This window comes from Lathyrus oleraceus, chromosome 7, assembly GCF_024323335.1.
Source record: "Lathyrus oleraceus cultivar Zhongwan6 chromosome 7, CAAS_Psat_ZW6_1.0, whole genome shotgun sequence".
Classification (NCBI taxonomy): domain Eukaryota; kingdom Viridiplantae; phylum Streptophyta; class Magnoliopsida; order Fabales; family Fabaceae; genus Lathyrus; species Lathyrus oleraceus.
The window spans coordinates 8926856-8952067 of NC_066585.1; the positions used below are offsets into that span (position 1 = coordinate 8926856).

At 33.7% G+C, this 25212-nt stretch overlaps 1 protein-coding gene and 1 long non-coding RNA gene across 4 annotated transcripts in view; both read left to right on the plus strand.

Annotated features, from left to right (window-relative positions):
* Positions 1 to 11372: 11372 nt before the first annotated feature.
* The window catches only part of LOC127103805 (mitochondrial import receptor subunit TOM40-1), an 86644-nt gene continuing 72804 nt past the window's right edge, over positions 11373 to 25212 (plus strand). Inside the window, exon 1 of one of the 3 annotated variants that reach the window (XM_051041049.1) lies at positions 11373 to 11462. In XM_051041049.1, coding sequence (XP_050897006.1) covers positions 11451 to 11462 — 12 coding nt within the window. In that variant the 5' untranslated portion in view covers positions 11373 to 11450. The remainder of the gene's footprint in view (positions 11463 to 25212) is intronic. The other 2 variants (XM_051041048.1, XM_051041047.1) reach the window with 2 other exon arrangements.
* Positions 12296 to 12809, plus strand: LOC127103807 (uncharacterized). Its single transcript, XR_007794797.1, has 2 exons — positions 12296 to 12489; positions 12574 to 12809. It is a non-coding gene; the product is annotated as an uncharacterized LOC127103807 (long non-coding RNA).

Here is a 25212-nt window from a genome sequence, read left to right on the forward strand (position 1 = left end):
GTCCATATAAGTCTCATTTGACATGCCAAAGACCAAGGTTGAAGATTTGGAGGTCAGACAGAAAGTTTCCCAAAATAGCAGGTGACCTGTAATTTCAGCTGCCCAAAATGGAAACTTTTTCTCCTCAAAATAACTTCATCATACAAGCTTCAAATGGAATTTTGTCCAACATGAAAGTTGAAAATCTTGGTCTCACCTTTCCAAAAAGTCCAAGAACTCCAAAATCCAATGTGTGGTTTGCAAAATATGGCTCAGTGAATTTCAGAAAAGACCCGTAATCAAGAGGGCATAACTACCACATGGTTTGTCCAAATTGCAAGTTCTTTATATGCACAAACTCCATTTAATGTGTACTTCAAGGGTGCTTAATTGGATTTCTTTGAAAAGGCTCAATGCAAAAGCTCATTTTTGAAGTGAACTAATTAGAGGGAGGGGCAAAATGGTCCAAAATGAGAAATATGGGGAATTTGAAAATAAGGCCAATACCATTAGCTTCCAAATGATTTTTGTGGTTTGATCAAAATGATAGTTTGCTGCTAAGATGCTTCTAAAGGTTAAAAGGCAAAAATACCAAATGCATTACATGAGCTAAATTTCACTAATCCATTTTTTGGCTTAATGGTGATTATAGTGGGATTAAGGACTGCATATATAAACTGAATCTAACAGAATTTTGCAGGGTTAATCACTTCTCACAAGTCTAACAGAAAATCAAAGAAAAATTCTCTCATATTCTCTCATTCCTCTCAAAATTTTCACAACACTCTTTAGCTTGAATTCACCAATTTCATGGATCTTGGAGCAAAATCTTGTTGAATTCGTCTTCTATATTGGTTGCTGAGTTTCTGTTTGCAGGTGTGAGATCAAAAATCATCAAGAAATTGCACTGTTGAAGCAACTTCCATTTTCATGACAGCTTGAGGAATCCGTCGGAAACAGCACAATCGAGCCAAAAGATTGATCCTACTGCACTTCCTGATCAACGTGCTGCATCTGTTTCTGCAAATTGGAAGCTCAATCCGCGCGATTCCGTTGCTGCACAATCTCAAGGTTGGAAATCGAAACTCGCGATTGCTTCGATTAGCTTAGGGATTCTGTAGTATATTCATTGTAGAGCATGTATAAGCTTGTAGAATTGCATTTCGTTGAGAATTGATTGATTAATTCGCGATTGAAGTTTCGTCGCCATTTGTTCGTTCGTCCGATTCGCACTGTATGTTAATTTATAGACGAAATCGCAGCCATATTCGTATTCCTGATGAAAAACCGGTTCGATCGGTATATGATTTATGCATTTTCATTGACATTTGCCAAAAACCTAAATCCGGATTGGAGAAGTTGAAGAACAGACTATGAACATTCAATTTTCTGGGAATTTCACGCGGTAGATCCTCCATCTCGCGATTGCCTTTCATTTTCTTGTTTCTCAACGCCCGAGCCAGTAGAACAATGACACGTCAATTAATTGGACGGTGCCGTTTTGGCATCAGGCTACGTTATTACGTTTGTGCCGTTAGCTTCATAATTTAATTAATTAAATTAAATCCAATATAATTCTAAATAATATTGCAATAAATATTTAGCAACTTCAAAAATTCATAAAATGTCCAATTTTAATCCAAATAAATTCAGGATTTTTTTGTTGATCTTCTTTTTTTCTCTATTATTTTATAGAATTAAAAATAAAGATTGTGCTTGGTAGAAAAATAAATTGCCATAGAGATATCCATGATGTATGCCAAATTCACATGATTTACCATTTTAATTATAGAATCAACAGGCTTAATCCAAACTAATTGAAATTTTAGATATTGATTCCTGACTCATTTCTGGAATTTTTGAGATATAGTTTGTATTTTTTGGCCTTCTGGTTTTTTAGATATGAATTAATGAAATTGAATGTGACCATATGTGACACCTTGTGATATGCTGAATTCCCCAAATTTTTGCCATGCTTCCCCTTGGCCAATGGCCTTAATTTTTGCATGTAGCACCATTAACATGTTAACATTCACTGTGAATTTTTGTGGATTTTTACAATCCATTTTCAATTTGATTAATATTTTTTCTTGCTGCCTAGCATTTTAGAGCTTCAATTGTGTAACCTTTTGTACATATGTTGCCATATTCTCATACTTAATCCAATGACCATGAAATTTGATAGAGTAGTTCCTAACACATTGAGCTCACATTTAGCTTTGGTCCCATGTATTTCCCATATACCATCACTGTTTACCATTAGATTGAAGTTGATGCATATTGTTGGGCCTCATTTGATTGTATTTTTGCATGCTTTGACATGTTTAATTAATCCCCATAGTTCCACTAGGCCAAATTGTATGAAAATTGACATGTAGCTTGTTGAATGTCCTCTGTTTAGGATATAATTTTTGTGGAATTTTCCATGCTGTTTTGGTATTTTTTGTGATGTGATCTTGCTGATTGCTCATATGTGGTTTACATTTGCTCCCTTTGCCTTACATGTTGTATAAATTGAAATAGGTACATAGTTTGGATATGGGACCAATTGGGATCCCTTTGTAATTGAAATATCTTGGTTTTGATCATGATTGGCTTGCTGTTTTAGGATTTTTCCTTCTTTTGGACCCTAGGCTAGTCCTAGTGGTCTTGTCACTTACATTTGAACTTGTCTTTGGCTTTTCAGGTTAAGAAGTTAAGGCTTAAGGATATTGTTTCACATTTGGGATTATCTTACTTGACTTGTAAACTAATGTGGCTGTTTTGTAGGATGTTGGTTCACATTGAGCTTTGTGCTATGCACATTATTGTTTGATTATGATTGTACATTGTTGATTCTTGTATTGTTGTCTGATTATGAATGGGATGCTGATTATGTTGGATTGTTCTCAGGTACCCTTTAGTTGCTCAGTTCTCTTAAGAACTTGCTTTGCTTTGCTTATAAGCAATTGGCATTGAGGTATGGAACTTTCTTCTTCATGTAGTCTGGAGACCCGGCTGTTACCGGGCCGGGCAAACTGTCTGAAGTCCTCCTTAAGAGGCAATGCTTGTGTATGTTTATATTTGTCCCAAGCAGGAAAAGTCCTCATTTGAGGCAATTGGTGGAAGGTAGGGATAAGCAATCTATCCCCCACTATTCCGTGAGTCTTCTCCTTGCTCCCATTACATGGTTGTAGCATTGAGATCCAAGCCCAAGATCTTGTACATTGTACAGTCGAGTCTATGTCCTGAGCGTAGAAGGGTCCCCCCATTCTGGACCCACGCTCCTTTGTCTGATGCTCTCTCTGACCAGAGATAGAAGCAATGAGGCACACCCCTCATCACCTTTCATCTAGCTTCACCTTAGCCCCTCAATGGCAAGGTTAAGAGCTAACCTGACCCCGATACAGAGGCTTGTTTGTTGAGGTTGATATGACCCCTCGACTAAAGCCTAGCCTTGATGTTTGAGCCCCTTGTTGGTGTGTTTATTTCATGCTGTATATGTTTGTGTGGTGTGATTGTATCCCCTAGGTTTGCTAGACTCCGCGTAGCCTCGTTTGCATGTCAATTAAGGTAGCACGGTTCCTTCGTATAGGACTTCCTTTCTTGCTTGAGCTTTCCTAAAACACAAACAAACATTATCCCCTCTTAAGGATAGGTCAACTCCTTCTACTACAGGTGAGTAAGTCTCCAAAGGTCGAGCATCAGGTAGATTGCGTAGTGACGTTATCCACTTAAAAAACACAAACCAACAGGAATAGTTTAGCCGAACTACGGCAACTCTGATTCTCATGTCCAGATGAGATACGTAGGCACGAGATGCGATGTCTTGTCGAGTTTGACTAACAACTAACACTAATGTTTTTCTCTCGCCCTCGTTGCGATTGAGACCTCCCCCTTCTCTTGCCCTAGTTGCAATCGAGACCTTTCTTCTGCCTGTGTCTTCGTTTTGTGTTGTTGTGTGCTCGGAAGCTGATGTAAGTCCATCGAGTGGCGTTCGGGTTCCAGTGTGTTTTTTGGTTCGGATGCTGATGTAAGCCCAGTGATTGGCATTCAGGCTCCTCGTTTGCCTTCTTGTGTGTGTTTTGGTTCGGATGCTGATGTAAGCCCAGTGATTGGCATTCAGGCTCCACGTTTGCCTTTGCCTGTGTTTGTTTGCGTGCGTGTTAGCCGAGCTACGAATGCTCTGATTCTTCTTCGTCCAAGAAGATACGTATGCATAGGATGCGACGTCCTAGCGAGCATGTGTTGTTTCCCCGGTCCGAACTACTTTGACTCTGATGTCTATGCTTGATAGACTAAGTAGGCCCAGGATGCGATATCCTGCCGAGTCAGTCTTGTCTGTTTTCTTGTGTCTCCTTCAGCCAGTGTGTGTGTGTGTGAGCAGTGTTTTTAGCAACCATTTTCCTTCCTTTAGTGCGTGGATCCCGTCGAGTACGACGGATGCGTAGGGGTGCTCATACCTTCCCTTCGCATAACCGACTCCCGATCCCATTCTCTTTGGTCGCGAGACCACGTCTTTTCCAGGTTTACTTCGAGCGTTTCCTTTCCCTCTTTTGGGATAAATAACGCACGGTGGCGGCTCTGTTGTTCTTGTTTTCCCGCCGGTTTTTCGCGTAATGCGACAGGGTGCACCTGTTCTGTTGGTCAAGAAGAAAGAAGGTTCTATGAGATTATGTGTTGATTATAGACAACTGAATAAAGTGACGATTAAGAACAAGTATCCACTTTCGAGGATTGACGATCTGATGGATCAGCTGGTTGGAGCTTGTGTGTTTAGCAAAATTGGTTTGAGGTCTGGGTATCATCAGATTCGTGTAAAGGCTGAGGATATACAAAAGACTGCTTTTAGGACAAGGTACAGTCACTACGAGTGCTCCGTGATGCCTTTCGGTGTGACTAATGCACCTGGTGTATTTATGGAGTATATGAATAGAAATTTTCATGATTATCTGGATAAGTTTGTTGTTGTGTTCATCGATGATATATTGATTTATTCCAAGAGTAAAGAGAATCATGCAGAGCATTTGAAGGTTGTGTTATCGGTGTTGAAAGAGAGGAAGTTGTTTGCTAAGCTCTCTAAATGTGAGTTTTGGTTGAGTGAAGTAAGTTTTCTTGGACATGTGATTTTGAGTGGTGGTATTTCTGTGGATCCTACGAAGATTGAGGCTGTATCTTAGTGGCAAGCTCCTAAGTTTGTTGCTGAGATTCGAAGTTTCCTTGGTTTGGCTGGTTATTATAGGAAGTTCATTGAAGGATTTTCTAAGTTTTCGTCACCATTGACGCAGTTGACTAGGAAAGGTCAAGCTTTCATTTGGACTTCGTAGTGTGAAGGGAATTTTCAAGAGCTTAAGAGAAGATTGACTACAGCTCCTATTTTGATTTTACCGGATCCGTTAGAAACTTTCGTTGTGTATTGTGATGCTTCTTTGTATGGTTTGGGAGGTGTTTTGATGCAAAAAGGGAAAGTGGTAGCTTATGCTTCAAGGAAACTTAAAGTTCATGAGAGGAATTATCCGACGCATGATTTAGAGTTGGCCGCCGTTGTGTTTGTGTTGAAGCTTTGGAGACATTATTTGTTTGGATCGAGATTTGATGTGTTTAGTGATCACAAGAGTTTGAAGTACTTGTTCGATCAGAAAGAATTGACTATGAGGCAAAGGAGATGGTTGGAATTCTTGAAAGATTATGATTTTGGTTTGAATTATCATCCTAGAAAGGAGAATGTTGTAGCTGATGCATTGAGTAGGAAGTCATTGCACATGTCTATGTTGATGATTCGAGAGTTTGAATTGTTGGAGCAATTTAGAGATTTGAGTTTGGTTTGTGAAGCGACGTCTTCGTGTGTTAAGCTTGGTATGTTGAAGCTTACGTGTGGCATTCTTGACGAAATTAGAGAAGGTCAGAAGTCAGATTTGAAATTAGTCGATGTTATGACATTGATTAATCAAGACAAAGGTGGTGACTTTAGGATTGATGAGAATGGTATCATGAGGTGTCGTGATCGAGTTTGTGTTCTGGATGTTGCGGATTTGAGAAAGAGGATTCTTGAGGAAGGGCATAGAAGTGGTTTGAGTATTCATCCTGGTGCTACTAAAATGTATCAAGACTTGAGAAAGATGTTTTGGTGGCAAGGTATGAAGAAGGATGTAGCGGAATTTGTGTATTCATGTTTGACTTGTCAAAAGTCGAAGATTGAACATCAAAAGCCGTCTGGTTTGATGCAACCGTTATCTATTCCCGAGTGGAAGTGGGATAGTATCTCTATGGATTTTGTTTCGGATTTGCCGAGAACATCGAGTAATTGTGAGGCGATTTGGGTCGTTGTGGACAGGTTGACGAAATGTGCTCATTTTATTCCGATGAGGATGGACTATTTGATGGAGAGACTTGCTAAGTTGTACATCGAAAGGATTGTGTGTTCGCATGGTATTCCGTCGAGCATTGTTTCGGATAGAGATCCGAGGTTCACTTTGAGATTTTAGGAAGGTTTGCAAAGTGCTTTGGGTACGAAGTTGCGTTTAAGTTTGGCATATCATCCGCAAACTGATGGTCAAACGGAGAGGACTATTCAGTCACTTGGAGATCTTTTAAGGTCTTGTGTTTTGGAACATGGAGGAAATTGGAATAATTTCTTGCCTTTGATCGGGTTTACGTATAACAACAGTTTCCATTCGAGTAATGGAACGGCACCTTTTGAGGCTCTTTATGGTAGAAGGTGTAGAACTTCTTTATGTTGGTACGAATCGGGAGAGAGTGTTGTGGTTGGACCCGAGTTGATTCAAGAGACTATAGATAAGATTAAGATGATTCAAGAGAAGATGAAGGCTTCTCAGAGTCGTCAAAAGAGTTATCATGATAAGAGGAGGAAAGCTCTTGAGTTTGAGAAAGATGAGCATGTGTTTCTTCGAGTTACGCCAATAACAGGTGTTGGTAGAGCTTTGAAGTCGCGTAAGTTGACGCCGCGTTTCATTGGTCCTTATCAGATTTCCGAGAGGGTAGGTGAAGTGGCATATCGGATTGCATTACCACCGTCACTTTCTAATCTTCATGATGTGTTCCATGTGTCTCAATTGAGAAGGTACATCGCGGATCCATCGCATGTTGTTCCATTAGATGATGTTCAAGTGAGGGATAATTTGACGGTCGATACATCACCTATGCGAATTGAAGATCGAGAAGTGAAGAAGCTTCGTGGTAAGGAGATTTCTTTGGTGAAAGTGATATGGGGCGGAGTCGCCAATGGCAATATTACTTGGGAACTCGAGGATAAGATGAAGGAGTCGTATATGGAGTTGTTCGTTTGAGGTAAATTTTTGAGGCCAAAAATCTTTTAAGTGGGGGAGAGTTGTAACAACCCAATTTTTAGTATTGTTTCTTATATTATTATTATTATTATATTTTATTTATTTATTTGGAGTGTTAAGTAATTAATTGGTTGTTAGGTAGTATAATAATTGATTATATTAATTAATTTGGTGTGTTAATTAATTATTTAGTTGATATGAGATATAATTAAATAATTATATTAATTAACTTAGTGTGTATGTTGGGTTGATTTAAATTATTTGAATTAAATAGAGATATTTAAATATTAGGTTTTATTGGGCCTATTAATTAAATTAGATGTATTATGCTTTAAACCCAAATAGAATACTAATATAAATAGTAAGAGGAGAGGGAGAATATGATTCATTTGATCATTTGACAAAAATAGAGAAAGAGAAGAGGAAAAGTAAGGAGAAGAAGGGAAGAACAAAAGAGAAGCTAGGGTTTCCATCAAATTGAAGAGGTAAGGGGGAATCCTTATTATTATGGGTTAGTATGATTGGGTCAATGGGTAGAAACATGTGTAGGTTGAAATCCTTAAATTGCATGGTTTTGGAATTGTTAGGTATTGATGAATATTCTCGATTTTTGGTGATTGGATTGTGTTAAAATTGTAAACTAATGTTATATTGTATGAGTCATAATTTTCTGAACGTGTAGCTTTTTACGGAATCGAAATCGGAGGTCCGAAGGTCCTCAAACGATGAAAAACATAGAAAATTCTGATTCTGTTTTACGTTAACCGGTTACCCACCGAGCGTTAACCGGTTACTTGCTTAAAAATATGTGATTCTGTTTTTGTGTTAACCGGTTACCCACCGAGCGTTAACCTGTTACTTGCTTAAAAATCTGTTGATTTTGTTTTTGTGTTAACTGGTTACCCACCGAGCGTTAACCGGTTACTTGCTTGAAAATCTGCACAGGAATTTGTTTCTGTTTTATGTTAACCGGTTACTCACCGAGCGTTAACCGGTTACTTGCTCTATTTTGTGTTAACCGGTTACTCACCAAGCATTAACCGGTTACCACTATTTGAAAAATGAAAAATTGAGATTTTAAAAGTTGTATTCATTGGAATGAAATCTAATTATGTGTATTTGATAATTAGCCTATATTTGTGAATGATATACTGTTATGAATGTGTATATGTACCATTGGTGGATAATTCATAGAGTTGAATTATGTTGATATGTGGAATGTTAAGATGGTAAAGATGATCTTAATTGCATATGTGTTGGTATGTGTGCATTCATTCATGGCATGGTTGGCTTCATAGTGGAAGCGGTGAAACTGTGGGTTCACATGGTAGCACACATTGATCCTTAATTGGAAATATGAGTGGTAGATGTAGCACACGTTGATCCTTAATTGGAAATAGGCGTGGTAGATGTAGCACACGTTGATCCTTAATTGGAAATATGCGTGGTAGTAGACGGTGATCCTTAATTGGAAATAGACGTAGCACACGTTGATCCTTAATTGGAAATAGGCGTGGTAGTGGCTTTGATCTTGTCCGGATCGGAAGCGTGGCTTGGATTTTAGATATTGAATCGGAAAGCGGTGAAACGTTGGGTTCATATTGAGGTACCGCATGCATAGAGTCACATGTCTTGCATTGAGTCACATTAGAGTTATGTGATAATTGAATGTATGTATTTATGTGATTGTGATGTGTGTTCGAGATATGGTAATTGAATTTGGTGATGTTTGGATGCATAACTTGGTGAAATATGTGATTATGTGATAATTGTGGTTATGTGTATATTTGAGAATATAGCATTGAATTTTAATATTAACTCCTTGAGTTTTGATGTATGTTTGAAACATATGAAATAAATGTGGATTAATGTTATTGACATGATGATACGAGGTGTGATGAATTCCGTTAATTGTTGATTTAATCATTGTGCCTGATTATACTTTTTCATAATGATTTGAATTCTCACCCTTTCTGTTTGAATGTTACCTTTACATGGGTATCGTGCAGATACTCCAGAGTAGTATTGCTGAAGTAAGTGGACGGTAGCTCGCTCGAGATTAGCCGGAGAGTTTCCGTATTTTAGTTTGAAGACTAGGTAATGAGTCAATGCTCTGGTCATGTAACACTGGGTAGATTAGTAGTATTGAACTCATATCTTATTTGGATATGCATTATGTTATTACTTGGTTTATTTTATCTTGAGGTGATTATTGAGAGATGATCATGGTATGGGACATGGATCATGTTATGAAATACATGAGTATTCATTATTTTCCGCTGCGAACGCATATTCTTGGATATTCATGATAATTGAAATGTGTTATTTTATATGACCAGGTGTATTGTATATCGATGATGAATGATGTTGGTTTTTGAAAGCTTTTAGTTTTTGAAAACGTCGATGTGAGGCCCTTATGTTTATACGCGTGCTTATTTACTCTGATTATATGTTAAGTATTTTGGGGTAGAAAAAAGGGTGTTACACCATACACATTGGCGCCTCTTCATGAGGCCCAATGCATGTGCGCCAATGCATCTGGCGCCTCTTCTTACTAATTCTCTCTTGGATTATCCGAATAAGATATCGATGTCTATAAAATCTCTAAAGACGAATAATAATAATAAAAACAATAAAAAATACTATAATGCCGCCAACTGCAATCAAGTAGATGTAGAAAGGAGGATTTGAGGATTTGCTCGTGAAAAAACAAAAGAATTTAACTTAAATATAAAAGTGAATTCTATTGAATTGTAGAAGTATAAATATAAAATTAAAATTATAACGTAAATATCTCTGTTAACGCCCATGCTAAAGTTGAAGGAAAAAATCTGCAAAATTAATAATCAACCTATTATAAATATGGAAATATTTGACACATATGTGGTGGAGGAAATTAAGTATTTATAACTAGGGCTGGACAAGAAACCGTCAACCGGACCAGTCCGCAAAAACCGAAAAATAAAAACCAAAAAGTGCAGTTTCAAACGGGCCAGCGGTTTGACAAGCCCAACAGTGCGGCCTGTGGTGGATTGTAATGGGCGGTTCGGTTTATGGAGAAGCAACCGGCGGTACCCATACCCGCCCAATCCAGCTGAGTATATTTTCCAATACGTAGCCGTTTTATTTCTCCCACATAAGCGATGAAAAACTCTAGCGAAGAACCTGTTGCTCTGAAAATTATAGATAAAAGAGTTTTTCGTTGTTTATTTGTTTTTATGAAACTTGCGCCATTGTTGCTATGTGTAAGAACTCCTTCGCAATCTCAGTAACTCATATTCTTTATATCCAACTCTCATTGTATGGCGTTGTTGTTCTGTTTTAATCACTGTAGTTGATGATCCACATTCATCTTGACTTGTTTTTATTTTCCCCTCTTTTGGTATGTTCCTGATAAATGAATTTCTTATATGTTATTGTGTTTGATAAACTTTGTTTCATTTTATTTTTTGAATTGTGTTGCTCTATCTTCACTATGATTATGAATTAATTGATGTTTAATTTTCATTTCAATCATATTGATCTCTTTCTCATATTATTAAAAAAATATGTTCTTCCATTTTATGCAGAATCTTCTCAATTAAAGGATGAAGCCACTCAATTATAGAGAAAGAAAACTCATCACAGAAGTCATGCTCTTATCTTGTCTCCTCCACTAAAATGTTCAACCCTTTCTCTTCTTTTATATAAGCTATTTCTTTGATGTTGAATACAAAATTAGATAAAATACTCTACTTGCTTGTGTCTATTTTGTAATAGCTAATCATTATTAAATGCTTTTATAAGTTACTGATTTACTTTTTCTTAGAACCAAACGGGTTTGTAAATAATTGGACTGCTTTACTATAGAAGTTCATATATATAATTATTTGCATCTTTTGTAGCAAGACCAATTTGCTATCAACATTCATTCAGCCTATCAATTTTACTGAGCAAGAAGAATTTGAATACTAAGCTATTGTATCGGCTGTTTTTGAGGTCAAGCAAGTGGATAGTATTGCATCCCATTCAAAATTTGACTTGATTACTTCTGTAGATGCTAACATCAATAATAAGGTTTTTAGCTAACCAACTTATGTTTCTTACGCATGTCAATAATAGTAGTTTGGCTCATATTTAAGTCATGTAATGGTCAATCGGTCAATGTCATTGTTGAGTGAGAGAATTTCTTAGTTTCTTCTTTGTATGAATCGCTTAGTAAGTTCAATTTATGTATACTAATGTAAATGTATGGACTTGTGCATCAGGCCATCAACTTAGGTTTTTTTAGATACATTCAGTTTGTTATGTGCAATTTTTTCCCGTTATCACGGGTTGATGTAGAATTGCGTGTGTTGTTCTTACATGCATTATCTGCAACTTGCTTGCTTCCCTCTGCTTACTTATTTAACAACTATTTATTTATCTAAAGTTTATGGTTGTCCCATCTGATGTTTGTATACATGTTCTTCCCTATACATTATGCTGCTTCCTAAGTCAATTTCAAGGATTTTGTTTTTCTATTCTTCCTGTTATAATACAATTATGTACATCCCGTTTTTCTGCTATATCGTTTTTGTGGATGATCTGCTCTGCTATCCGGGATTGTTAACATATGCTACATATTATCTTATTTTGTGTTCAATGTTTCCATTTTTATCACCTACTTATTTTATTCATTTTATATGGCTACCAAAATATATCAAATTGCTTGTATTCATCCAGGTTGCCACTGGACAAATTGCCAGCACTGGAATGGCCCTTCTAAGCTATGTTCAGAAGGTATCTGATAAGGTGAGTCAATCATGACATAGTAGATTTGTGCTTTTCTTAGTCCTTTTTATTTCTTAAATTGAATTTTCCTTGCAGGTTTCTCTGGCTACTGATTTAATATGCAACTTCAACTCCATATTGGCTGATTTTAAACAATTCCACAATGTGAATTATGAGGAAGAAACTTACCACCCATGTCTCCCTTTGAAAGCTGATTAGGATCATAGTTGGCCATTTAAAGTCTCCCTTTGAAAGCTGATTAGGATCACAGTTGGCCATTTAAAGTTCTTTGCTCATTGTGATGAAATTTTGACCCATTTTATCCAGTTGAAAAACCATCTTATCTTGTTTCAACATCTTGTGTTGGTTATTATAGTGTCGCCTTAGGGGAAAGGTTGATTCCAATGGCGTCTGTGCTGCATTTTTGGAGGAGCGGTTAAACATGGGTCTGAACTTCATTCTTTCTGCCGAGGTCAGAGCGCTTTCCTTTGTTCATATACGTTTTATCAGATTATTCATCATTCTTTGACATGATTTTCATATTTACTTATTGCAGCTTGATCACAAGAAAAAAGACTACAAATTTGGATTTGGTTTGACTGTTGGAGAATAAAATAGCAGGACTAGAGCTGTATTTCCTTTTTCATTAGCCAGCCTAGCCTAGCAAGTTTTCTTGCTTCATTTTACTTGTTGGAGATTTTTCTTTTTGGGAAAAAGAAAACACAGGAGGAATATATCATTTGTGTCGGCAAACATCATTTAATCTACAAGTTGGCCTAAAAATACTTCAAATTTGTTGCCATATTTTCCCTGGAGGGAGATGTAGAGTGATAATAGATGACCATGCATATTATAAGATTCATTTCAACATAATGCTCATGTTTGCTAATATCTTTCGATTTCTTAAGAGCGATGACTTAAAAAAGTCCTTGCATAATTTGGTGATTATGTTTACCATTTGGATGTTTTCACAGATTCATACTAATCAAACTTAATAAAGCGATTTGGATGTTTTTGCAGATTCATACAAGAGTTTTATTATGTAGAAATAATCAAGTTAATAAAGCGATTAATACTGATATCTAGTATTCATAAGAAGGCTCTAGATACCACTCAAATAAGCTGATTAAGCACATGCTCTTGTTGAAATTCGGATCCATAATATATTGAATGGAAAATGTTGTGGACTCTATATACATACATATATATAAATAAAAGAGCACTAAGATCCATCTTCATTTTGAGTTTTTAAATGAGATTTATTTACTTTTTTATATTATATTACACCTTTTTATTTTCTAAACAACTTTTCTATATCTTTTGAATATTCATACAACTCAACAAAAACTCAAATGAATTCCATCAAATCCTATAATATATTCCATATTTATATTATATAAAAAATATAATTGAAACAATTTAATTCAAATATATTAAAAAATTATACTTTTAATATATATATATATATATATATATATATATATATATATATATATATATATTAAAAGAACTTAAAATAAATTACTAGTACAAAATACAAAAAATATTATATTAAAAATATTTTTCAATAATTGTTATTCTTCTACCCATAATGTTTTCATATATGTTTTATCAAGTTGATTGATTTAGTAAATGCCAATTGTTTTTCTTTATACTGAATATTGAATTATAGAGGTAATTCTAAAAGAAAAACAACTTGTTTCGTTTTGTCTGGTTGACAAGATATCGAACGTATACTTTTTTTTATATTTTTATTTATTTTAATATGTTTTTTGTTTTCAATTTTAATTAAGATTCCATATATTTATATATGTTTTTATGAAATCTATAACATTAATTTTGTTTTTTAATTCACATGTTCAATTATAAACAATTTAATGAATGGAATGACTAGTGTTTACATCCTCTAATACAAGTGTAAATGTTTAAACGGAAAGTAGTTAGCACTTATATTCTCGTCGATAAATTAATATTTATCTATTATATTTATTTTACACTATCAATAAATCAAAATTGTCCAGTAAATATGTGTTAATGTAATATTTACATATAATAAATAAAAATGGTTCATAACATGACTTTCAAGGTACTTATATTAAAAGTAAAATATTACGAATATATAATTTAATAAATATAATATTAATTAATTTTATATATTATTATATTCATTCTCAAACACTAGAACACTTTTTTTTTTACCATAATATAAATTCTTTTACATTAATATTAAATATAAAATATTACATTAATATACTCAAATCTTTGCCCTACAAATGGGGCAGGTAAGAGCCATTTTTAATAAATATTGGGGTAGACAATTTTTATGAAATGCATGCCCGCATGGTAAAGTATGAATTATTTCTCCATCTTCAAACTCGTACACACATATCATACACTGATTTTCAGTGTGTTGGAGCGGGATGGATGAGTCAAACGTTGACTCATTGATTCTCTCTTGGATGATCCGAACAAGATATCGACGTCTATAAAATCTCCAAACACGAGTAATAATAATAAGAAAAATAAAAAATATTATTAAAGTAGCAATTCCTATCAAGATGGCGTAGAAAGGATAATTTTGTGTTCCTGAAAAAGTAAAAGAATTTAACTTAAATATAAAAGACAATTCTATTGAATTGTAGAAACATAAATAAAAATTTACAATTATAACGAAAATACCTGCCATGCTAAAATTGACGGAAAGAAATATGCAAAAATCAATAATTTGGCATTAAATATATATATCAACATATTATAAATATTAAGGGTGACAAATATTTGATACATGTGTGGTGGACGAAATTAAGTATGTATAACCAGACAATCTTAAACCTTACATTGGTATCTTCAAAGTATATGTTGGAGTGAGGTCGGCGAAATTAATGAAAAATATGAAAGTGTAATGTTTCGCAACCAACTATAACAAATTAGATGTGAAAATAGCTTGGGAGATAGTATGTAGAAAATATAATGATATTATGCTTACAAAGTTGTAAGTTGCATGATGATGAATGGTGTAATGGACTAGTTTTATAGCAAATTGGCTTACCGTATTTCACTAAATTTCTTTATAGGATTATTTGTTTTAAAAATTTAATTATGCTATTATGAGACATTTTTATCACATGAATTATTTGTCCATTATTTTCAATCTTTTTACTCAAATGCAAAACAAACACTTCATATACATTTATTATGCATTTTGACGAAAATAATCAATAAATAGAACACTTACACTATTTTGGTTATTATTAATCCTATTTTACTATTTTTGTTCACATGATTTTCTAACAAAAATAATTCAATAGCTAAAATGACTATTTAAAATAAATTTATAACGAAAATAGTTAATAAAGAGATATATTTGTAACAACTAATATATTAATAAACACAATATTCCATCTTTCAAAACATGTCTTACATTATTAGATAAGATTTGATTATTGTGATTTATAATTTTTATTATAAAATTATTAATAACTACAAATATTTAAAAATTAATATGTAGTCACTTAATTTATAAAAAATAAATAATAAAATAGAAATAGAAAATAAAATACTTAAATAATAATTTTTATAAATCTATTGTATATTTTATTAATTATTTACTCACTTATATTGTCAATTTTAAATTTAGTAATTGATTACAACAAACACATTGAAGAACTTATACACAATTTTGTTCATTATAATTTTGTTCATTCATTATAATTTTGTTCATTAATAGAGCTTGTAGACTATAATCAACACCTACAAAATAATAGGAAATTATCTTAACAATTGGGAAAGACTATATAATACATAATGATTTAGGATCTTTCATCTTTGAGAAAAATAATTATATTTTTTTGTCAGTTAAAAAAATATACATATTTATGTATTTTTACGTGTCTCGTGCTACTTTATATAATTTTATTTAATTATCAATAAAATCTTAAACTCTATGTGATCACTTATGTCACTAATAGTGATTAAGTGATATATCATTTAAATTGATTGAATAATATTCTAAAAGTCAACTGCTTATAACTATAAATGAACTATCGGTGCATGGCCAAAACTGAGCAATTTTTTTTTATTTCTACAATCTATACATATGTACCTACAACCTTTTATATGTTGCAATTGACATGATAATGATAAACCACATGAACAACTAACACTTTCTTTTTTCATTGTACTCATCATACTTTGTTTTTAGAATTAAATTTCTTAAACAAAAACCCACTTATACTAACCATATTTTATACAAACCATATTGATATTGTCAGAAGATCATAAAGCTTATTGTGATATTTTAACAAAGAAAGGTACATTTATAATTTTAACATGAGATATTGTTCCATTATATTCACTATTTGGAGACAGTTGGAATTATATAACTCAACCAGAAATTACATCCCCTATAAAAGTCCTGAATAATCAAAGTAACCTAGAAATACTACTATATTCATTAAATACATTTATAATTCTAAATAATCTAAAATGACTTTTTCACTGAATACCAAATAAATGAACTATGGCATAATCATCACTGAATACCAAATAAATGAACTATAGCATAATCATCACTGCTTAATGTAATTCTAAATAAAATCTAAAATGACTTTTTCAGTGACCTTGTTTCCATCTTGATTAGTTACATTAAAAAATGAAAGGAAAAAAAACATTAAAACTGAAATACATGTTTCCCGTGTCACCACAAAATTTTCAACAAAACATAATACATATTTTACACCAAAAGTAAAACAAAAATCAATCATAATGGAAAAAAAGGAAAAGAAACTACCAAGTCATCAACCTTCACTCCAACTCCAAATGCCACTATAATAATAATCAAATATTGGAAATTGATGTTCTTTAGCCTTTACAAAGCGAGTTTTATAAAGAAATATCCAACATAATATATCTATATCTATACATCACTTATATGCAATGTATTGCCATATGCATTACCAACATTGAATTGAGTGTCAACTGACATTTTCTAAAACTACCAATAAATTAGCATTTCATGTAAAAATTAATTAAGTTTAAATTTTTCTAAGTGGTAAACATTACATAAATCCATTGAGTGAATGAGACGCAACTATGTGTTTTTAGAATCAAGAGTCGGTAAGTGTAATAGCTTCATAGAATACCTTTGTGTTTACCTATAAAGATACTAAGCATATATCGATATGTTGTTCCAACAACCATTCTCATACTTCTCAAGCTACAACCTATCATCAAAATGGAATCAATTAAAATTAGATTCATATTTTTGAATACAAAAGGAGTAAAAAAAAGCAAGCAAATTGGATGTCTCATAATAGATCAATTTAGAAGAAGAACAAAACTTTAAGAATAGGAGTCATCAAACAAATTGATGCTTTATTAGCTCCTTTATCCCCTCAACTTCACCTATTGATGCTTGAATGTTCCACCAATGCAGTACCATACTATCTTAAATCCATATGTATATTAGTATATACTTGATTATCAACGCAAAATCCCAAAAACGGATCAACCTGATTATATTAAGTACACATTAGTTAAGATGTTTTCTTTGGGGAAAGCATATAACATGGCTTCCAGACCAACATTGAGTAATAATAAAGATTAATCACTCACTTTAGATTTTGCTAATAAAATGTGCCCGTCATTCAATATATTTTCCAGGAAAATATCAAATCCCAGCGGATAATAGAAACATAGACCTCATTATTTTAGGTTCTAAAACATTATATTTTTAAAGATTAAAATAATCAGAATGATGATTAAAACAATCAAAATAATCAGGGTGAATGTGCAAAGAAAAACTACATGTGCAAAACAATTGGTGTCAATATGAATGAATGAGCTATAACTTCTATATTTGAAGGCAAGTTAGTAGGAAGGTTGACATGAATCCAAAAGGCAGAAATGAAACTATGAACACGAAATGTGCATCACACTTTGTTTCAGAAAATCCCCATTGAAGGTAAAGATGGAAACCGTGAAAACGTCAAAGATGACTACGAGAAAAAAAAAGTGAGACAAGGGATTACCTTACAAAAAATGGGAAGAATTCAGCTGAGACCTTCCATCGAAGACGTCTGTAATACGTATACAAAATCAAAAACGAAAAATAATTAGGCGGAAACCTTTCATCAGAAACATGGTGAGCAAAACCAGGCATTCTACTATGATTTCTACAACTAACACTATAGCTACGAATAAGTTTCTCACTAACCGATTCACCCCCTTGTTCATTAACAACCCTCATAAGCTTCTGTCAAGACTCGGCAATCGGCTTATTAACAACATCACCAGAAACACATTCTTTCTCTCCCAACTTATCTTCCTTTCTCCTCTGTATTAATCCCAATTTATTCCACAACTTGCCCCATTTGTGAAACTTGTTCGGCCCCTTTTGATCAACTCCAATTTCAACATCACAGGCTTCCTTAGAAGAAAGACGTTGTAGTACAATTAAAATGAACAATACCATTGTTCTTAGGATTCAGATTAGCACCCCTCAAATCTTCCTCAATGATCAAGACTTTTGCACCAAAGAATAACTCGGTTGTGGCCGGTGAAACCTTGGCATTAGATATCACTCTCAATTCATCAACATCTCCAATCACCATTGATTTCCTACGAGAATTTGACCTATCAAAACTTCTCCTTCTCCGAACTGAATAATAATGCTTTGTCTGATCTGAATCACCAGGATAATGCTCTCCACCACCACCACCACCACTTTCCAAATTCACCACCTCTTCTTCTCCTTCTTCTTCTTCCTCAACCAAAACCTTATCACAATGAATAGAAACCATAGGGGAAAACCTCGGACACGCTTTCCCAATCAAATAACCATCCCAAGAAGCCCGAGGAGCATCGAATGAAAACCTCGAATCATCCACAGATAACCTAGGATCGGTATCACATGATCTTCTTCCCAATGATAAACCATACTCTCCAACTTCCAATTGCGTCTCTCTAAAATTCTTGTCCTACGCTTCTCAACCTCCCTGTTCGTCAAACCAACACCATTGCCGATGACAGAACCATCGCAAGCACTACCGCTTCTCTTCAACTTCTGTTTCCACAAGCATTCAAACAATGAACATAGAAAATAATGCGTATTCATTTATCATGTAAAGAGATGAAAATTATAGAGAATACTTACACTGAATCCAAATGAGGATCAAACAACTGCTGGAGGAAGATGGAAGAAAAAATAGTTAAAAGGTGACTTGATAATGCTATGACTTAACCGCAAGGAAAATTGCTTCCTTCTCTCTCTAAATTTTGCTACTTTCTAAAGCTGAAGTTCAATTTTCTCAGTTTGAGAATCCAAACCCTGTGACCTACCCAATATTCTCCCTCAACAGCATATAATTCACACTCATGCTTGAGTTTTCTCCATTTCTACAATCATTACTTCAAAAGCAGATCATTCATTTGAAGTTTTCGTGATAGGTTCCATCTCCATTTCACTAACATTGTGCCTCTCATTTTCATGATCAGTATCTTTAACGTTTTCGGGAAAAGGACTGCCCGTCTGCAGAAAGTTCGGGTTCTGGTTCAAAGGCAGAAGATAGCGGAACTATATGCTTTAGTGTTTCACTTACAGGTGGCTTATACTTTACAATCATTCCATCAGAAGGAATTGGTTCGTCATCTCGGCTACTGTGGTCCCACATATTCCCTTGTTCTGCAAAACGCCAGTTATTTTCCTTAGGGTGAAGCAGCTGAGCCAGGAATCCGGGGCATTGTATGACCATGACCAAGAACGATATCATTTGTTGTTGATGCTTCTCCATTCCATCCAGACGATCACTCAATAGAAGCAACTTACTCAAAGGATTCAAGGTGCTTCTTAGTTTAACCAACTCCTGTGTCAGGGTTTTTCTATCCGATTTGAGATTCTCCCCTTGTTTCCACAGGCTAGAATTAATCGCTTCTAGTGAGGGTTCATCAGAATTAATCAAGAAATTCTAATTATCCAAAATTGATAGAAAACATAAACACAATTCTGCAATTAAAGTTGAAGAATCAAGAAAATCATGACCTAAAAACGGGAAGAGTAAAATATATATATATATATATATATATATATATATATATATATATATATATATATATATATATATATATATATATATATATATATATATATATATATATATATATATATATATATATATATATATATATATATATATTACTCTTCCCGTTTTTTACCAGAAGCATTTGGACTTGAGCAATTACCGGGAACATTTAACGAATACCGGATTTCACATCATTTAGCAATGATGTTGCCTACACAAAAGAGCCAATTAGAATCTCCAAAATGAAAATGAACATACAGTAGGGATATGAAATGATTTCAGAATAGAGAAACGAAACACATACCAAGCGATTCGTTTCAGGAAGCGAAAGCCAATGGTTATAAAGTGTCTGGACGAAGGTGAAATTAGACTTGAGTCCCATAGTAGACACTTCTGGGAGGTGCAACAATTCAAAATCCAATGAAGCCACATCGCTAACAATCTCCATTCTCATCAAAAACCAAATGTATCGATCAAATCGGGGATTAGGTTTTCAATGCGTTTGTAGAGAAACCGCGTGCAGATTATATTCTATATTGGAAAGGAATAAATGCGATTGTTTGTTATTACAGCTGGGGAATCAGTGGAACCCTAGATCTTATTAAATCAACAAATTTAAGATCAATTCTGAATTTAGACCGCTAAAAAAATGAAACAGCGATGATGATGATGAAAGATTGGGATGGAGAAAGAAATGGGAATGGATGAGTTTATGGGAATTTTTTGCAGAGATCCACACGATTTTGGAGGGAGAAAAACAAATAATAGTGGATTTTCACCGGAAAAATACTGATTTTTTTTTTACTTTACTTATGTACAGTATATTTTTATTTTGACCAAACTTGTGGATTTTAATGAAAAAATGCTAAACTTGTTTTTGGTCAAGTATGAAATTATTATATTAACATGTGTATTTATTTATTTTGACCAAACTTGTGTATTTTAATGAAAACTGATTTTTTTTAAAGTCTAAAAGTATTATTTTAAAATGTGTATATTTGATTTTTTAAGAGAAAAAAAAAATTAAATTATTTTTACATTGTCATCATTGACGATGTATCATACCACATCACATTTATATTTTAAAACAAAAAAATAATTTAATAGACTATTACTTTTCTATTATCATGTAAAAATTATTTTAGATTATCAATGCATATCTATTAAACCTTTTTTAATTAAAATAATAATTATATTTTAATATTTATAAGTTTTATTGTCTGGTATAATAGTAAAGATTTAAATTTTGAGAGTGTGTTTCTCTCTCTCTCTCTCTCTCTCTCTCTCTCTCTCTCTCTCTCTATATATATATATATATATATATATATATTATATATATATATATATATATATATATATATATATATATATATATATTTTAGGTTTTAGTAGTGTTTTATAAAACTAAAAAAATAATGAGTTATAAGTGTCAACAATTTAATATATTATAAAATATTATTTTAAATATTATTTTTTAGTTGGTTTTAATAAAAACATAAAGATAATACAATGTCGGTGTAAAATATTTTTACACTATTAATTAATAACATTCAATCATGTCATATCAGTATTTTAAAAATAAAAATATAATTTAATAGATATATGTATTTAATGGATTAATAATGTAAAAATCATAAATATTTTTTTTCTTTTATAATTATTAAAAATATATCTTTTTGTTTTGTTGATGGCATTTGTTATTACTCTTATAAAAAAGGAAACAATTTTAACAACTAAATAAGTTGTTAAAACAAATTAGTTAACTAGATAAATTATATTATATTAATATCTCTCCTTAAGTTTGAGCATAGAAGGTATGTCATAATAAAGTAATAGATAAGATTTGGATCAATAGGTTCAATGAAAACGCTGAGAAATTATTGTGTGATAGAAAGAATGTGAAAAAGTTGTTGTTTCTCAAATGAAGTGGGAATCAAGTTCAATATATTTTGTGTATTTATAGAAGTGGAAATTGATATCAATATGTTTTATGGACTATTTATCAGAATATAGCATTGTTGTTTGTGAATAAGTAGTTTAAAGCCAATGATACGATTGATAAGTCATCGAAGCTCACATGCACTTGATGTCATTGTTTTGTATTCAAACTGATGATGAACTTTTCAATATAATTTTGAAGGGTAATTCAGTATTTTAGTATTAGTTTTTGTTAAGATTGACCTAGTTAATATAGGTTAGCACTTTTGTCTACGTGACATTATTGTTTGTATATATAAACAGTATAGTTGTCAATAGTTGATAGTGCAATACTGAGTGTGTGCATTATGTACAGTGTATGTGCAGCCACTTATTGTAATCGTTCTGTAATAGTAGTGGAAGTTTATTATTCTCTCACTTCTTCCATCTTCACCTCCTTCATGTTATGCACCAAACATTGGTATCCAGAGATTTAGTTCATATCCACAGGGAAACATGGGTGAACGATGAGATGTTGTGTGGTTGATTTCGTTTCTTGAATTCGTGTTGAATTCCTGATCGGAATCGTAACATAATCACATTCTTGATTTTGTGGGATTGGGAAACACTAATGTTTCGTGAGATCTGAGTGGTTTGCACAAGGTTGAAGATGAACAAAAATGGTAATCTGAATAATAAGCTTCTAGTGTTCGATGGTAATAACTGGAATTGATGGATGATTAAGATGTGTGTGCTGTTTGGCGCTCAAGATGTTCTTGATCTCGTCAATGATGATTACATTCCGGTTGCACTTCCAGAAAATGCAACGGATGTACAGAGGAATGATCAGCTTGATATGAGGAAGAAGGACCAGAAGGCGTTGTTCTACATCCATCAGTGTGTGGATGTGAACATGTTTGACAAAATCGCTTATTCGATGATGGAGAAGACTGCATGGGACACACTGGTATGGTGCTACGGGGATGATGCATCCGTGAAGAAGGTAAAGCTTCAGTCTCTCTAAGTAGTATGAGAATCTCGGCATGAAGAACAATGAGAAGGTATCTTACTATATCTCCAGAGTGATTCTTATCACAAATGAGACGAAGTTGTATGGAGAAACTCTCTCTGAAGAAAGTATCATTAAGAAGGTACTTAGATCTCTTACTCCTCAGTCTGATTATATTGTTATAGAAACTGAACATTCTAAGGGTCTTAGCACCATGAGAATTGAAGAGCTGTAAAGCAGTCTAGAGGCATAAGAGTTGCGTCTGACTGAGAGAAACTCTGAAATAGAGGTAGAGCAACAGGCTCTGAAAGCAGCTTCTGGTAAGAAATATCAGAAGCAGTCTTGGTGAGAAGCCAGGAAGAGATCTAATGGTGTTCAGAAGTCAGAAACCTCAACTTCTGAAAGGCAAAAGAATGCTTAGAAGGGGAAGGATAAGTATGACAAGAGGAAAGTTCAGTGCTATTGTGGTAAGAAGTTTGGCCACTTCGTTGCTTATTGTTGATCAAACAAGGAAAGGAAGTCAGAAGAAGCAAATGTAGGCAAAGGAGATTCTGATGATGAATTTGTGCTAATGATGGCTTCTGAATCTGATTATGCATATTTGAAGGTGTTTGGTTCTGTTTGTTACAAACATGTTCTAGATACTAAGAGAAAGAAGTTGGATGACAAAAGTCGAGTTATGTTGCTTGTAGGGTACCACAGTACAGGTGCTTATAAGCTCTATTCTCTTGTCAATAACAAGGTTGAATTCAACAGAGATGTAATTGTGAAGGAATCATAAGTCTGGGGTTAAAGTAAATCTTAATCAAACTCTAGTGTAGAGTTAACCTCTAAAGATACTTTAGAATCTGAAGGTTCTGAAGATGAGTGAGAATCAGAAAATAATTTTGAAGGTAAGCCTGACTCTGAAGGTGAATCTGATTCTGATCCAGATTCTGATGGTGATTCAGAATCTGGTGGAGATCTAGACTCTAGGAATATTCCATACTCTGAAGGTGGTACTTCTGAGGTTTTAGCATTTGATATTGTTCCAGCATCCGAAGGAGATTCTTAACAACTTCAGATGCCACAAAGAATCAGAAGCATATCAATAAGGTTTGCAGAGTTTAACATGCTGCAAGATACTTAAGTAATCTCTTAAGAAGAAGTTATCAAGTGTGCCATATTAGTAGACTTTAAACCAGTGAGTACTGAAGAAGCGCTCAAGAAGAAAGTGTGGTTGAAGGCCACGAAATAAGAACTTGAGGCTATAGAAAAAAATAAGACTTGGAAGTTGACTGAGCTCCAAAGAACAAGAAAGTCATCAGTGTCGTATGGGTTTTCAAGGTAAAACTAAAGCCAAATGGATCAATTGGCAAACACAAAGCAAGGTTAGTAGAAAAGGCTTCCTACAGAAACCTGGGTCAAATTACTTTAAAGTGTTTGCTCCTGTAGCAAGACATGAGAATTAGATTGGTGATTAGGACAACTGCTAACAGGAATTGGCATCTGATGCATTTGGATGTGAAATCTTCATTTCTGAACGGTCCATTGCAAGAAGAGGTATATATGTCACAACCTCCTAGATTTGTGAAAAAGAATCGGGAGGTATATATGTCACAACCTCCTGTATGGACTAAAACAAGCTCCTAGAGCTTGGAATCTAAAAATTGATTCATTTTTCAAGCTCCAAGGATTTAGAAAGTGTAGATTGAGTGGTGTCTATGTTTAGCATACTTCTGAAGGCAATATTATTTTGGTATGCCTATATGTTGATGACATATTGCTAACATGAAGTTGTGAACATGAGATAGCTAAGTTCAAGAAGGTGTTGATGAATGAGTTTGAAATAACTGATCTAGGAAATATGACATATTTTCCAGGGATGGGGGTTATGTACTCTGAGAAGGGTATCATTTTGCATCAGTCGATGTATGAACTTGAACTTCTGAAGAGATTTGAGTTGCTGAATTATAAGACTGCGGTCACACCTTCAAAAACAAATTACAAATTGGATTAGATCCTAAAGGTGATGATGTAGATGCTACAACTTTCAAGTAGTTGGTTGGCTTTATGAGGTATTTATGTAATACCAGACCTGACATTTGCTATGCAGTTGGAATGTTAGTAGGTTCATGAGTAAACTGAAGTGGTCTCATTACCAAGTTGTTGTCAGGATTTTGAGGCATATTAAGGACTATGAAGTATGGAG